This window comes from Fusarium redolens (assembly GCF_020744475.1).
Source record: "Fusarium redolens strain MPI-CAGE-AT-0023 chromosome Unknown BKA55scaffold_39, whole genome shotgun sequence".
NCBI lineage: Eukaryota > Fungi > Ascomycota > Sordariomycetes > Hypocreales > Nectriaceae > Fusarium > Fusarium redolens.
In genome coordinates, this window is record NW_025763702.1 from 38941 (window position 1) to 56268 (window position 17328).

The 17328-nt window shown below is 32.9% G+C and overlaps 2 protein-coding genes across 2 annotated transcripts; one reads left to right on the forward strand and one right to left on the reverse strand.

Annotated features, from left to right (window-relative positions):
- Nucleotides 1-782: 782 nt before the first annotated feature.
- Nucleotides 783-3300, reverse strand: BKA55DRAFT_721622 (uncharacterized protein). Its single transcript, XM_046201015.1, has 5 exons — nucleotides 3237-3300; nucleotides 2956-3068; nucleotides 2061-2859; nucleotides 1211-1998; nucleotides 783-1087 (listed from the first exon to the last, which is right to left on the reverse strand). The coding sequence occupies exons 1-5, from the start codon at nucleotides 3276-3278 to the stop codon at nucleotides 793-795; spliced, it is 2037 nt and encodes a 678-aa protein (XP_046040916.1). The 5' UTR covers nucleotides 3279-3300; the 3' UTR covers nucleotides 783-792.
- A 9035-nt stretch (nucleotides 3301-12335) lies between these two features.
- Nucleotides 12336-12718, forward strand: BKA55DRAFT_530836 (uncharacterized protein; the record flags this gene model as incomplete). The annotated part of the gene is made up of 2 exons (XM_046189170.1): nucleotides 12336-12520; nucleotides 12571-12718. 2 exons carry the CDS (start codon nucleotides 12336-12338, stop codon nucleotides 12716-12718), a joined length of 333 nt encoding a protein of 110 aa, XP_046040917.1.
- Between the last annotated feature and the right edge of the window lie 4610 nt (nucleotides 12719-17328).

Genomic DNA, 17328 nt, shown 5'->3' on the forward strand with positions numbered 1-17328 from the left:
CTACAGGTAGTACAGGCGGCAACTAGGTTCGCCAAAGATACAAGGAGAGTTGGATGCAAACTAGACTAGATAACTTATTAAATAATAGTAATTAGCGGTTAAATCTAGCGATACTAATACGAAATAGACTTAAGTTGGCTAACTATGCTCTAGCTGCTAAGTATAAGTTGCTAAGCTCGTGGAGATAATACCACTTAAGCAGGCCTATCACATAGAAGCAACCGAGGAGAGACATACAAGTAGATAAGAAAGAATACAGGGCTTCTAGGAGATGCGAAACGATTAAACTTATGGACCGTAAATAGCCTAGCGCACCTAACCCTACGAGGTTGAGGTTAATCCTCATAGGCAAAATAAATGCCATTCATTCATGACAGTTCCTAAGGGCTTGCCTAACCAGTCCCCACCTGAGCCGCCCACATATACTTGCCACTCGCTACCAACAGCCAACTAGCTCGCGCGAGGTGAAGTTAATAGTTAACCAGCCGGTCACCGGGGCTTGCATTGTGGTTAAGTATATTTACAAGCCAAGGATTGAGCTGCAAGAGGAGCCATGCAAAAGGGGATACAGCGAGAAAGCGGGTAAGGGACTTTCGTCCAAAATCACAAAGCTGCGGTCTTTCCAAATTGTTCATCCCACGATTCGTGGCATCCAACTACAGCACTCAAGATTTCCAAAGCCGTACTGAAAAGCATAGAAATACACTATAAGCAAGCTACTTATAGGTTAGGGAATAGAAGGTTTAATCCATACTATGATTCCTTTTTATATCCCAATCTTAGGTCCTTATTTCATGTTTCAACTTCATGTTCATTTGGTACCCACGTCTCACTTTCTCGTTCCAATTCACCTTTTGCTTTGGAAATCGCACAAATACCCAGCCGTACCAGCTCTGCTATGAAATCATCTACCATCTTGAAGTGTTCAATTTCGTATTCTGTTAGCCTCCGTATTGGCATTCTTCTGATGAGATCTGCTGCGGAGCGAAGTAGCTCCAGATCTAGTGTCGCTTGCATATCTTCCGGGTTCTGTAGGACATTGAAGAATAGAGCGATCATTGCAGCTGTGGGATAGAAGACAATAATCCTGAGGACTGACCGTTAGAATGCGCTTGTGGACCATTGGGTAGGCTCAACTGCCTCGTCCTGATCGTCTCAAAGGAGAATGAAGCAGGGGAAAAGTAACAGAATCGAGGTGCGTTTCACTTACCAAAAAGCTTCACCTGCAAGCCCATCAACCGCTGCTTGAAGATAATACAGTGTCGATCGACTCGCCTCTAAAGCCAGCGCTAGGCTTGAGTCAATAGCGCCGCTTCTGTCACCTTCATGAAAGCTCGCACCTGGACTGACAGGGCAGCATCTGCCACTTGCTTGGTGAATCGTGGCCATGAGATGATGGTACTCCAGGTGCAAAACGATGTGCTGCATGCTCTGTGGCAATTTAATTTCTGGTGCAAACTGTGGATGTCGAGAAACTGAGAGCGCAGGTCGAAATTTGAGTGGAATAGATAACCGCCAGTTCTCGATCTCACTGTCCAGCTCACGGATATCATGGAGGAGTTCTGTGTCGGACTTCCCGAGGGCCTGAGCAGAGTAGAGTAGTCGAAAGGTTTTTCCCTTTAATTGACCAAGACGTAAGTCTCCCGGAAGATATGGAAACAGGCTCTCGTCCGCAAATGAAAGGGACAATATGCCGTCGCTCAAGGCTGGACGACAAAAGCAATTTTCCAGATATCTATCCGGCAGAGTGAGGTCGCAGTGCTCTTGGCACATGATGGGGGGTTGGCCAGTCCGTAACGCCGTGTCCTGATCGAAGATATAGCAGAGCCAGAAGATGGTGCGGAGGTGGCGCACCTCTCGCTCCCGCCGACTAACTTCTGCTCCGTAGGGCTTGATATTTGTCTGCATATGTCCACCAAGCCTGAAAACCATGCGGCAAGCAATTGCATGTAGCATAGCAGCAGAGTATAAGCGACCAGAAAATATTTGATGCATGTGCTGTTAACGTAGAATAAGCTATTAGCCAGTCAACCTATGCTTGACAGGGATCCGATACTTACCAGCATAAAGACAGTCTGGAGGGTCACGATATTCGCGTTCTCGACCATATCAGATAGTAAATAGTGCGCTTTGACAGCACATTCATCGCTATCCACAATGGGGCGCCACGTCGAGTCCCCGTTGAAAATGCACATGATGGCGAGGAAGGCCAGGACACAGCCTTTAGCGCTAATGCGTTCTAGAGACAGCTGTCCCTCGCAGGGCTCATAGGCCATTGCGACAGTGTCTCGGAATAGGACAGTGTCAATTGCAGGGAATACCAGTCTGAATGCAGAATTCTGGAACCAATATATCCCCTGTTCAACGATGCTCCTGTCTGGTAACTCATATAGCTGCTCGAGAGAACCATGGAGGTACGAGAGTGACAAGCTGGGTGGTTGAACTTGCTGGCGCTTGTCGAAGGCTTTCAGTTTCTGAAATGCTGTTGCCTCGCCAGTTCGGGAGAAAACCCACGCTTGACCTTCCTCGGAGAACAGCGGTATTCCATTGTGACAGATGATGTGGCCCAGAGGACATCCTGCAAGGTGCATCTCTCCATCTGAAAGGCTGCTGGTGCTCAACATAATAGGGGATGTGGCATAGAAAGGATGATTTGATTCGTAGGCGGCAAACTGTTCACCAAGGCTCAAGGAACTTTCATCGAAGACTTGGGCTGTCGTCGATGGGGACAGGGTGGTGGAACCAGAAGCAGTGGGGGAGTTAGACTCTATGCTGTTTCTGAGGGCGACGGCCCTTACTAAGACGTTCTCAATACGCTCAAGGCGCTCAGCCAGCTTCTTCTCTGACGTAAGTCTTGGCCTAGAAGTAAAGAAAAAAGAAAACAAAAAGGGTTAGCGGGAATACAGGCTTTGTGTACAGCAAGAAAGTCCGAGTTTGTCAGAGGTTTTTACTTACCTAGAGTTCTTTGGCTCCTTTTTCCCTCTTACAACACGATCGTACGTGCATTTAAGACTGTGATGGATGCACCAGTCGCATTGCGCCCCTGCAGTATCAGAGTCACAGTGAATCTGTTCCCCAGCATTGAATGAGCTAATGACTTTGACTTTGATCTTGGTACCGGCACCTAGGTTTTTATCTTCAGGGCAAAAGGAGGCAGTGGGAAGAAGGGAGAGAACGGTGAGCCGCCAGTTTTGGAGTGGGATGAGGGATACGGCGCTCTTGGTGGGAGTTGGTACCTTTCTTTTATGGCAGGCATCGCAGGCCCGTTTTTTCCCCATGTTAGGTAATTCTGGACCTAACAAACCAGCTTTCAAGTAAAGGAAAGACTGGGATACCGCGGGCGGTTTGCTCGTAAGAGAAGAGGCGAAACCTCCCTGTCACGGGCGGGCAAGACAATTAGTTGAGGGGACTCCAGGAGTAGTCCAGTCGCAACAACGGCAGGATGGATAGAAGCGCAAGAAAGGGTTAAAAGCTCAGGTATAAGGGTTGGTTAAATTGAGAAAAAGAATGCAAGGAACCGAATAGCCAGATATCGAGACTTCAGGTGACAAGTTAGGCTTCCCCAGCCCCGACATCGACATTGGAGGTCGAGTTGGGAACTTCCGTTGACTAGGTGTAATAGCCTGATGGCTAGCTCCGATCATGAAGATAAAGGATTCTAGTCATCACACTACATCCTGCTCAAGAGAGTCCGCCTGGCGGAAGCTGCCGGGCTTTCTCGTGGTGTCTGATGTTAGTAGCTGCAGTGCTGCGGCCGTTGTGTAGTGGCTGTGAGCTAATTAAGGTTATGTCCTGTCGCGGAAACCTTCGTGGCACCCTTGAGCCCAGCAACCACTATATATCAGTGTCAAAGCCTGTCGCGAATCACACATCCCTAACGACATAACACCCCATGGCCGAGTAATGCATTGGAAGTAATTAACTTAGTTAGTAGATAGAGTGATCGCGAGCGGGGTCAACTGTGGGCTATCGCACTATAGCAATAACTAGTGGGAAGTTTAGCAGGCAGTCTCGACTCGCACTAGAACCCGCACGGGCTCGCATACCTTGGTGTCCCCTCTACACCGACACGGTGATCCGAGATACTATGGAGGTCGGAGAGGACTGATACGATTAGCTTAAAAGACAGGGGCCCACTATCTATTGTGTCTAACTTAGGGTGCAAACTTATATTATACGGCTGAATGGGTCGTACCTGATATGGGATGGTACCATTATAGCCCCTTGGCTTGCGCAGTTGTACTCATGGGAAGGTCTCTGGACGGAGCACTGGGTATACGGGGTCGTTTAGGTATAGCCAAAGCCGGCCGGGCGGCTTTACAGGAGGGAGTAGGTTTTCTACGCTCTCCCCTATTAGAAGCATGTAACACAACAGGCCACGCGACTGATGACTTTTCCACAACACTACAAATGATGCTTACTTCTTGCGACGTAATGTTAATTAATCGCTTCTTCCGCACCCTACAGTTCGGGTAGAGGGAAGGGAATAGGCCAAATATATTAGCCAGGTGTGCAAGTCTTTCCACCACTTCTACGACTTTCCCCAGCGCCAGCAGCAGTAGGATGGGTCTCCTCTAGGCATTCGCATCTCTTCAGTGCTTAAGGACCTCGAAGACCTACCCTGCTTTAGTTTTATGCCTCTAACAGTTAGCGTCTGCTATCTCCTTAAGCAGTATAAGACTGTAAAAGGCTACCTTCCCTACCTTTCTTAGGTAATTATTATAGTATAAGCAGGATATATAATATTCCTTAAGGATGGATTATTGCTAAAATACTATATAACTTAATAAAAATCTATTTTTTTTTACAGCTTTTAACTATATAATATAATCTTTAGCTTTTAACTTTTTTTAAAAATAATTTAAATATTATAGCCTTTATGTAAATTAGTATATTAATAGTTAAATATTAATATTAGGTTTAACTATCTTAGTAATATAATTACTGCCTTAACTAAGTAGTATAAATACTAACTAAAGATCTCTTAGTAGCTAACTTTATAATCTTTTTTATTTAACTTCCTTAAAAGGTATATTTTTATTATTTATTATAGTTTTATTTAAAGGTTAGCTAAAGCCTAATTACTAAGGGATTAAGTTATAAACTAATTAGTATATTATTTAATTTACTTTTTTATAATTTTTAAAATCTTTTATTAATAGTATAATAACTATATTATCTTAATATTATAAAATAGCTTAAAGTTATATAATAAAGAGGCTAATAATTATTATATAACTAGCTATAATCTCGCCCTTGCTGTAAAACAGGATCTTAAGGTAGCTAATAATAAAAATTATTATATAATATATATAATAATATTTATTATTATAAAAGACTTTTTTATAAACAATATATTTAAGCTTATTATATTAATTATCTATAATTATAGCTTATTTTAAATAATTAATTATATATTATTAACTTAATATATTATCTCTTAATTAAATTAATAATAAGCTATATAATTTAAAATCCTTAATAAAAGGCCTCTAGGAAAAGTAGCTTTTAATAGTAAAAGAGATAGCTTTTCTTAATATCTTTATTAATAAGTTATATAAAAAGTAACTTATAAATATAATTATTAGTAAATTAAATTTACTTTAAACTTATTAATACTTAACTTTATTAAAAAGGTTATATATATATAAGCTATATATAATATAATATATTTATAATTCTAATTATCTAATTAAGATATATTATATATTAATATAATAAGAAAATCTAAGTTTTTAATTAGTATGCTTACTTAAGCAAAGTAAAGGGATTTGGCTAACTTTTTATAATAAAGCTTAAATTATAAACTTTAATTTCCTTATTAAGGAAACATAATAAAGAAGTTATATAACTAGAGTTATATAACCTATATTTAATATAAATAATATATATATTAGATTATACCTTAGAGTTCTATAATTTATATAATAGTAATTAAAATTTAATATATTAAATAAGGTTTTTTATTACTAATAAAGCTTATAGTTAATTAACTATAATAAAAAGCTTATTACTAAAATTACTAAATTTTAGCAAATTTAATAACAGTCTTTATATTATTATATATACTACTTATTACGACCCTAGCTATCTTGTTATATATACCTTATATTTTCCTCTAATTATTAAGATCCCTACTAAGCCCAATTAGTACCAAGCCTTTCTAATTATAACTAATCTATTACAATTAGTACTAATCTAGCTAAGATTAATAATAATCCTGTAATAACCTTATTAATTACTACTTATATTTATAAGTATATAAATATTTACTTAATACTAGTTAGAACTTAGCTTAATAGCTATTAATAAGACTTCTTTATATAAATAAGTCTAATATATATTACTTAACTAATAAGAGACATAACTTTTTATATTTACTTAGCCTTTGCCTTATAATTCTATTAATATAAACCTAATATAAATTAGTTTATCCCTCAGGAAACTATTACTATTATACTACCCCTCTTTAAAAATAGCATTACTTGTCTTAAATACTATTTATATATATTTGTCTTTATTTTTACTAAGGGAACTTCTTTTTAAATTCTTAATAACTTTATTAATAATTATATAATATATATTATTAAAATTAAATAATGTTACTGTATTTAATAAACTTACTTTTATTTTTTATAACTTACTTTATACTAATTTATTTAATAATTATAACTTTTTATTTAATTATAAAAACTTATACTTCTAATTCTATTTATTTACTTTATAACTTATATAAAGTTTATAATATAATAATTAAACCTTCTTAAGAAACAAACTAGTTTATATTAAGTATATATTAGCAAATAATATAAGGTATAGTACTAAATAATATAAAGTATTATATTTCTTAATAATTAACAATATAATTTAAGCTTATTAAAGTAAAGAAGTTATATTAATAGCTAGTAAATTAGAATTTATAAAAGTATTAAAAAATAATTTATATATTACTAAATATAAATAGTAATTAGTAAGGTTATTATAAAATTAATATTAATTATAGAAGATTAGTATTAATTATAATAAATGGGCTTTAAGTATTAGTGCTTAGCACTAATTAGTTCTATAAGGGCTATAGTAATTAGAGGAAAATGTAAGGTATATATAACGGAGTTGCTAGAGTTATAACATATAGGCTATTTTATTTAAGCCTTAATATCTTCTTTACTCTTAATTTTACTTTATCCTTTTTATTTATTCCTCTTTTACTAAAAGTAAAAACCCTTATTATTATAACTCTAGTAATTATGTTATATATACCTTATAAAAACACTATATAAGATGCCAGCCTTAAAAGGACTTATTTATGCTATATAAGCTAATTACTATTTTTATTATATTAAAATAATATATAATAAAATATAATAATATAAAAATATATTACTTTAAGAATAACTTGCCCTTAAAACTAATTATATTTTATATAATTACTTTAATATATAAAATATATTTATTTATACTTTTATTAATTTTAACTTATTAATTATTAATATAACTTCTTTACCTTAATAAGCCTAATATATATTATTAACTATTAAAAGATATAATACTTTATATAATTTAATATTATATTAAAAAATTTTTTTTTTTTAAGTTTATAAGTTAGCCTTAAAAGGTATATCTAAGTATCTTTAGAGTCTAATATAGTTTAAATATTTATTGCCCCTATAGCTAGCAAAGCTTTATTAAGTCAAATCATCATAGTTAGCTGCCTCAATTGCAGCCTGAACCTAGCTGTATATATGCCAGCTGAAAAGCCTTACCTGCCCATCAGCTGGCCCCAACCTTCTTCCTTCAACCCACTTCAAAGTCACGCTTCAATCATCCATCACGCTTCCGCAGTAAGTCATCCGACCCGACTTTCCCTCTTCTGGCCGCAACCGCTAACAGCATCACAGCTGCTAATATTATATTATATTTTATTTATTAATATAAACCTAATATAAACTAGTTTATTTCTTAGGAAATTATAATTATTATATATTAATAGCTTTTATTTAAATTATATTATATAATATTAAGTAATTATTATAAAATAATACCTATTATTTTAAGCTAAGTTTTTACTTTTAATTATAGCTAATAGCTAACTTAACTTAAAATAACTTATAAAGTTAAAGAGGTTTTTATAAATATTAATTATAAGAAAAAAAAGAATATTATCTTGGCCTTTTTAACTTAGTATTGCAAGTAAGGCTAGGGTTAGTAGAATTATAAATATCTTTATTAAATTTAAGTAATAATAAAAAAATAATAATTAAAATCTATTAAGAATTAACTATAATAAATAAATATATATAAAGTAAATAAAACTATAATTTATAGCATAATTAAATAATTAGTAAGTATTAAATCTATTTTAATATTAATTTATATCTTATAATTTATTTTTTTATTATAATTTATTATTAATTTAATTTATAACTTAGGCCTATTAAAATACTACTTATAAAATAATAATATACCTTTATTTATAGCTTATAGTACTAACTAATATTATTATATTTAAATATATATAATACCTTAGTTAGTCTCTTAGAGCTAATATAATAAAGAATAAAATATATACTAATTTTACTTTAATATCTTAACCTAAGAGGAGATATAAAGGTATATAAAGCTTAAGGTTAGAAGAAACTTATTCTTAATTATAAAGATGCTCCTTAAATATATTAATAGTATATAGCTATAATAAGTTAAGTTAATTTTATAAAGACATAATAAGTATAATGTTTAAGATATTATATAATACTTATTATCTTCTTAATATAACTATAAAATTATAAAAAGTATATATAATAATATAATCCTTAATATAAAAGTAAGTATTAGATATTATATTTATTTTTTAGGCTTATTAAGGTAAAGAAGCTATATTAATAGCTAGTAAGCTAGAATTTATAAAAGTACTAATAAATATATTTATATATTAAAGTAATTATATAAAGAATAATAAGTCCTAGGATTAGTTATTCCTAAAGTGCTATATTTCTAAATTATTATATTTTAATATTATTATTTTAATGAAATAGGGCTAGTAATTAGCTAATATTGCATTTATAAGTCCTTTTAAGGCTAGCACCTTATATAGTTTTTATAAGATATATATAAGATAACTACTAGGGTTATAATAATAACTTATAATTAATTTTAATTATATTATTATTACTTTAAGCTTTTTAATTATATTAAATTTATTAATAATAATAACCTTTTTATTATTTTTTAATATATTAAGTAATACTTTTAATATATTAAATTTATAATAATAAAGTTTTATAACCTAGGCTTATATCTTATTATAAATAAAGGTATAATTTAATATAATAAAAGAAATAAGTAATTTAAATATGCCTTTAATAAGCCTATTAATATAGGCCTTAAAGTCTAGTTAATTACCTAACTAGGCCTCTTTATAAAGTAGATTTAATACTAGCCTAATATAAAATATAATTTAATTAATATTAAAAAGAAGAACCTAATATTATAATAAGGGATAAGGAAAGGCAAGGAGAGAGGCAGCTAATAGAGAGCTTTTAATAAGGCTAATAAGGTTAAGAAAGTTATTTATATTATTATAAAAGCTAGGGATAAGATAAAGGCGTTATATTTAACTTAAAGTGTTATTATTGCTCTTATTAACCTATTACTAGAGTTAATATATTATATATTTATAAATAATCTTTTCTTACTACTAGACCTCTTCTGCTCCCTTTATTAGCATGGCCTAGTTGTGGCATTTATAAAAGCCTTATAGATGCTAAAAAGGCCAATAAGGCAGGGAAGTCAGGCTTTTAATTTAATAAGATTAAGGTTATCTTAATAGCTAATAACTAGGTAAGAAGACTTAATATTCTTTTATATAATTTAGCTAATAATTTTTTATCTTCTTCTTCTTTAGGTTAATTAAATTACTTAAAAGGATAATGTTTTTATATTATTTCTTTTAACTGTCTTTATTAATAATAAGAGGTATAATTATTAAAGAAAGAGATTATTAATAAAGGCCCTAATAGCATAGCTAATATAGTACTTTTTTAATAGTAAGTTAATTAAGCTTATATTAATTTCTATTATTATAAAATGAATTATATTAACCCAGGCAACTAAAGGAGGTTGTATTATGCCTATACTTATCCCCTCTGCCGCGGCCCTTGTCAGGCACTTTATAAGACCTTCCTTCCTAATATAGCTCTTATTAATAGTTATATTGCTTAACTAAATATGCCCTAGCCAAATTTAATAACGTATATAACTTAAATGGAGTGGCGAGAGTGCAAATATAGCAAAAAGAGCACCTTCTTGTCTGCCAGAAGATACAGTATTGAGCACTTGCACCTTTTACTCTACATTAATATGGTTTTTATAAAGTCTAGGTGGGGACCTTTGGGTACTTGGCGCTACCTTGTAAGCAGATGATTTTTCAGAATTCGGCCCTCTTTGTAATAGTTAGGCCTAACTATGTTAAACTAAGCTATGCTAGGTTTATTATTAGCAGATTGCATAGGATATATACTAAGTATTATTAAAGTATTATATTTCTTTATAGTAGATTTAATATATATTAGGCTTAATTAATATATTAAAGTTATATTAATAATTAGTAAATTAAAATTTATAAAAGTGCTATTAAGTATATTTTATATATTTATAATAACTTATAATAATAAGTTAATATATATATATAAATTATAAGTCTAATTCTAAGTCTTGTTAAGCGGCTTATAATGGAAATAAGGAGAAAGTATAAGTTATTAGTTAATTAAAGGAAATTTGTAGGGTGCACGTGATGTAGCCGCGAGGATTGTAACACTCTTCTAGGTCTATAAGTAATTTCTGGTTCAGTGAGGGAAGTACTAATAAGTACTGTTATTGGCTAAAAATCAGGGCGTGAATGCCAGGAAGTGGAGACAAGTTAATAGTGCAAGTCTAGCATACTGCTACCTTATATAAGCAGGATAGATACATAGGAGCGTTAGTATCAAGCCGCTACAAAACTTGTACACAGTGTTCTAAATACATATACTTGCTAAGCGGGGCTATCTTTTAATTAAAAAAGGTTTATTATAAGTGAGGAAGGTATAAGTGCTCAATACTGTAAGGTCGGATTGCTTTGCTTATTAGGGCTTTCAGCAAGGCTAAGTAAGGTTAAAAGGCTAAAAAAGGAGGCCTCTTAAGGAGGATGACGGTAATGTAAGAAGGGGCCAGACTGATTATTAGTGTAGTATTGTTGAACCGTTTATTAATTAATTGAACTACCTGACTAGGGCCTTTCTAATATAGCCTAGCTAATCTCTAAAAGAGGGGTAAAATATTATATAACTCTTCTATTTTAGGAAGAGCAGCTCCTTTGACCAAAATGCCCTGCTAATTGGCATCCGGCGGTTTGACAAGTATATAAAAGGTTCCTCTCTGTAACAACGGGAATTGCTAGTACTTTTATTATACTAGAAATTAGGTGGGCAAGGAAGTACTTCTTGTTTGAGGCATTTTAATTAGACCGACCCCGCTGTTAGTATGAGAATTGAGGCTTATGGGCACTGAGGAGGTAGTGTTAAGCTAAAGCTCGAGTTTAGCATCATCAACCGCCTGGTCTATATTACACGGTGCCGAAATGGTAGCTCAGGTGCCCAGACTACGGAGCGCAGTGGTGTCGTGAACAGTCGCAGGCAGAGTGATGGTGCAAGATATTAACAGTTGGATCTGAAGGAGGCTGCGAACGCGAATGAGGTTTTCGTTCCTGGGACCTTGGGGTTAGAACCGAATAATGCACAGCCAACAAAGACCATGATTGACGATAAAGAGGAGTTTTATCCATAAGGCAGAGCAATCAATCCAGCCAAATTCTTCCTATCCAGCATTAATTCACCTCAAAAGACATTACTATTAACAGGATGAAAGTCCATTAACCTCCTGTTTATACTACATCTCGTTCCTGTCATGTAGCTAGAGAGAAAGGATTTGGAGGCTGTAGCCCAACAAAGTCCATCATAGCTCTAGAAATACACGTTAGACAACGAGCGAGTACGACCAGCTGACCCATAGGATCTCAGTGCTCAGAACATGGTAGATGCGCAAGTAAGGCAGAAACGAAGAGGTGGCGAGCCAAAGGCAGAAATAAAGCAAGAGGGACGAGCCACTCACAATAGATGAGTTTGCGGGGGAAGCGGACGTCATTTCTCCATCATAGGATGAATCTTCCGAGGCCATCCACGTGATCTCGATGGGAAGGCCAAATAATACGCTCTCCAGGAACTCGATCAAATCTAATTTCCTTCATTTCCTACGCGTCTTCTGGTCTCAATCGAGTCGGTTCAGAAACTCCCAATTTCAACATGGCCGTCCCTCGAGCCTCTGTTAACATACTCCGCTGTTATATTCGTCCCGTTACCAGAGCGGCCCCAGTTCTCCAGGTCCGGCAGCAATCCGGCGTCAGCAGCGATGGCGACATCGGCGGCCCCGGAAGTCAGCAGACCCCACCACCCAACCCTCACTTCCGTGAGACCCTCAACCGAAACTGGTACAGTTTTAATCCGCCTCAGACGTGCCATCTGCTAACACGAGATGCAGGCGTCCGATTGCAGGCGCAGGGCTGCTCGTTGTCGCCGCTCTGTCGTACATATCCTCATCGAAGGGAAGAAGACCTCTATTAGATGGGGACTTGAAGGCTGCTTCATCTACGGAGATTGGCATGCCGCCATCGCAGAGTAAGGTCTAGCACTAAGGGCGGTTAAGTAACTGCAGGTACATGATGAGTTAAGTGGAGGGACAGGGTGAGATGGTATGGGAGATTGTATACCTGAATAATGGCATTTTACGGGCGCAATTCGACTCCAGAATGGTTTATCTCCTCAGTGCCTCCAAGATGGTCACGACAAGGGGATCAGGGCAATTGGAGCTATCGTTAGTAATACCCGTTGGCTCGAGCCGGGGGGGGGGGGGCCAACTAAGCAAGCTTAGTTGGGCACAAAACCGTGGGACATGCACGAAAGGGTGAGACAGACGGATCACACTAAATTTGGGATGGAAAGGTCACGTGATAGGGAAAATTCCTCTTATTATAGCTATTATATAAGATCTAGCTTAATTAGTAATTAATATAAAGAATTTAAATATTCTTTATAAAAAGGACTATTTAAAAATACTTTTTTTAAGTTTATTGGATTCTTTTATAATTAATTATTTTAATTTATAACATTTTCCTTAAGAATTATATTTTTTAAATTTTAAGGATTTACTAAGTAATATACTTTAAGTTTAAAGCTTATATATAGCTTATAGAATTTATATATATTCTTATATAATATATTTATATTTTAAATATTTTAAATATAATTATTAAAAAATTCTAATTAATTTATTTAATAAATAAAAGCTTTTTTAAATAAATATTTTAAATATTTAAAGTTTAATCTTATAACTTATATTAGCTTTAAGTATATACTTTAAGCTTTATTTATATTCTATTAATATATTTATAATATATAAAAACTTCTTAAAAATTCTAACTAATTTATAAGAATATTAAAATATTATTTATTTTCTTTAATTAAAATATTATTTTAAAATATAAATAAAATTATCTTTAAAATTATTCATTAAATTTTAAATATAATTACGTAAATAAATATAAAAAATATCTTATATAAGTTATAAAATATTCCTTTAATTATTAAAGAATTATAAAAAAATTACTTTTTTAATATTTAAAATTAATATTTAATAGCCTATATAAGCTAATAAAATTATAAATTAAAATTCTAATTTTTTTATAAGCTTTATATTATATTAATATAATTCTTAAATATTTATAAGCTATTTTATTTTCTCTTTTATATTATTTTTTAAGTTTATTATTTCTTATCTTATTAGCTCCTTGTTACAGCCCACGCAGCTACATCACGTGGCCCCTATAATTTCCACCAATTACAGAAGGACTACTTATCCTAGTAATAATCCTCTTCTACTAAATTACTTAAATTATAATACTCTAAGGCTAGATTATTATAAATTACTAGTAATCCTTAAAGATCTAACTCTTAAATTACTAATATTTCTTACTAAGCTATAAGGCTACCTTTAATATATAAACTATATTTATTAGCACTTTTATAGAACTTAGCTTACTAGCTATTAATATAACTTCTTTATATTAATAAGCCTAATAAGTATTACTTAATTATTAAGAGATATAATACCTAATTAGCTTAGTATAATGCCTTATGCAATCTGTAAATATAAACCTAATATAGACTAGTTTCCTTATTTAAAACCTTAATTATTATATAAAAGCTTTATATTTAAGAGGTAATAAGTTTTTAATATTTTCTTCCTTAATTATAAATTATCTTAATAAAGGCAGTAATAGTTATTTATTAATAAAAAAAGTAAAAACATAGGCTTAATAGCTAACTACTTTTTTAAAGTAAGAATCTCGCCCTAGCTATATATATTATATAGGGTTTAAGATAATAAATAAATAACTTTCTTATAGCTATAATTAGCTATTTTTCTCTCTTTCTTTTTTAATAATAATAAGTAATACTAATAGCTATAATAAGAATATTAAGTAAATTATCACAGTCTCAACAGGGCATAAATATATTATATTAAGCTATATTACCTGTAGCTAGTCCTTACTTCTAAAATTTACATAGAAAGCTAGGCGGCCTCTAATTTCAGCCAGAACAGTACTTTAAGGGTTAATTAATAATACAGCCTAGTCAGGTATCAGCGATCTCCGCGGAGTAGGCCGATATGCGCTAACAACGACTTAATGCTGACATGGTGGGCAGATAAGCCTGTCATCTCATAACCGAGGAAGGCACAACAGCCAATGATTGCCCATTCGTTCCCATCGTTTTGAATTGCTGGCCTGCATTGTTTGTTTGTTGTAAGCGTCACTACACGCCTTGAAGCCCCTGTGTACGGAATAGTGTTAAACAGGTGCTGGGGTCTCACGTGCAAGTAGGGATACTTTAAGATTATAACTGAAATAGTAAAACCTCTAAGGGGCAGAGTTTAACAGGATATAAATATACCAATCTGGATTAATAGACCGAATACACATAATATTTAATAGGTAGAGGTAGAAAGTTACTTATATTTTAGTTATTATCTAGCTATATATCTAAACTGCTCTTTAAATTATCTAACTGCTAGATGGGATAATTATAATTAACTAAAGATATAATAGGAGGAAGATATAAGTTATAAAAAGTGCTATATAGTAAGCCTATATCTCTAGCTATTACTTCTTACTATGTATTTTACTTATATTAAGTATCTGCTATTATTTTATCTTTAATAATTATATATTTATATAGTTATTTATGCTTTAATCTCTATATATTAATAGCAGTATATATTAAGATAAAGAGTAATATTATTAAGAATTACTTATTATTAATATAAGAGGTTACTTCTTAATATCCTTATAATTCTTTTATTACTTTTATAGTTATTATAATTATATATATTAGTTAGTACTTTACCTTAAGAAATATCTCTTATATTACAGGCTAAATTAGCTATAATTAGTATACCTATAATATAAATAGTAGCTATATACTTTTAAAAATAAATAGATCTTAATTATAAAAATTATTATTAGTTAAGTGCAGGCTCTATATATTTAAAAATAGCTTTACCTTTAAATTCCAATTAGCTATAATACTTAGAGTTAATAATAAAGTTAATAATTTATAAGATAAATATAATACTAACTAGCAAATAGGATTTATAAAGATATAAATAAGATAAATCTAAGGGTCTTAGTATTTGCTTTTATTTAATATTAATAAGCTTTATTTTATAAGTAAGGGTTATATTATAAATAATTTTTATATTATATTTAGTGTCTAGTTTGGGTTAGTTAGTATATAATAGTGATATTCTGAACTGCTCTATTGCCTGGTTGAGATTCATTCTCACGTGTTAATCAAATACATGTTAAAAAGCGATTATATAACCAGTGTCGAAAATTCGACTTACAGCCTCCTGAACATTCTTGAAGCACATAAAATTACATTATTTACTTTCTAGGTAATTAGTTACGGCAGCAAGCATACTAAATCTCTTACTATAACACTTTTTTAGGCAATAATATAACTTTTACATATACTTTAGCAATTAAAGATGTTAATTAAGAGATTTAAAGCTCTTAAAATAAGCCCAACAGAGAAAGCAATTGAAAGTTCTAGTAATTGCATTCTAGGATCTTTCAATAGCCTTAAAGCCATCAGACTTAAACTAGTTAAGCAGCTTCAGAGTAAGTAAGCCATTAGGATCCTGCTTTTTAACTGCTTTATAAACTATTATCCTGGTTAAAGGAGCTTTAGGATAGCCGTTATTCTTAAGATGCTAGAAGACACCTGCTGCAGTTACATATAGATAGCTGCAGAAAGGGCAGGGCTGATTTTCTCCTTAGTATACCCTACTTCGGAGATGCTATACATATTAGTTATCAGTTATCGGCAGATTTGGGGTTTATAGCTGACTATCTTAATGCTATTTGAGTCTTTGAAAGACCGATTATACGGATTATAAAGAGATAATCGTTGATTTTATACTTCATGTGAAGTGCCTGCTACATGCTGGTCCCTGGATCGCCAAGTAGGCCATGTTTTCTAGTATATACCGCAGGCAAAGACCATCAGAAAACGAAGTAATATACCATAATAAAGAAATTTAGAGGTATTTGAGATTAAATATCGGTTCTGAAAAGTTATTTGAAATCATTAGAAGCGATAAAACCAATCTTATCCCTAAAGCCCAATGACCACGCTGCTAATGGTGGTCGGCCTCCTGCATTTGCGATACGCCTGCCGCGTTTCGTCTTTCGGACTAATCAAAGCCTTTAGATTTCTACCTCCACTCAGGTACTCAAAACGGGGCGCGTTTTCGCTCGGCAGATCACCCTGTCAGTCCCTCAGATGGAGAAGCCTGCTGCTAACCTTTGGGAATAAAGCAACGGGAGACTCTCTAATTGGTGAATCAAGACTGTCAATTGTTATAATGAGGCCTTCTGTTGCAGATAGTCATTGGCAGGAGTACGAAGAGACCAACCAGCATCAACTCAAAATGGCACGTCAGCCTCACCGGACGAACGGAAGCATATCCGTAGGCGAGAACATAACGTGTAAGAAGAAAGAACGGGGAGAAAGGAGCGCGCTGCATAACAGTAGAAAAGATCCTGCTTTTCCATCCAGTACATGACGAACATTAGCCAGTGTCACGACAATCTGTTGCGTGGTGAAGATGCGCTCTCTATATAGTCTCCTTTCTCTTCTCGCGGAGGATATCCGGAAGTATTTGAGTTTCGACACA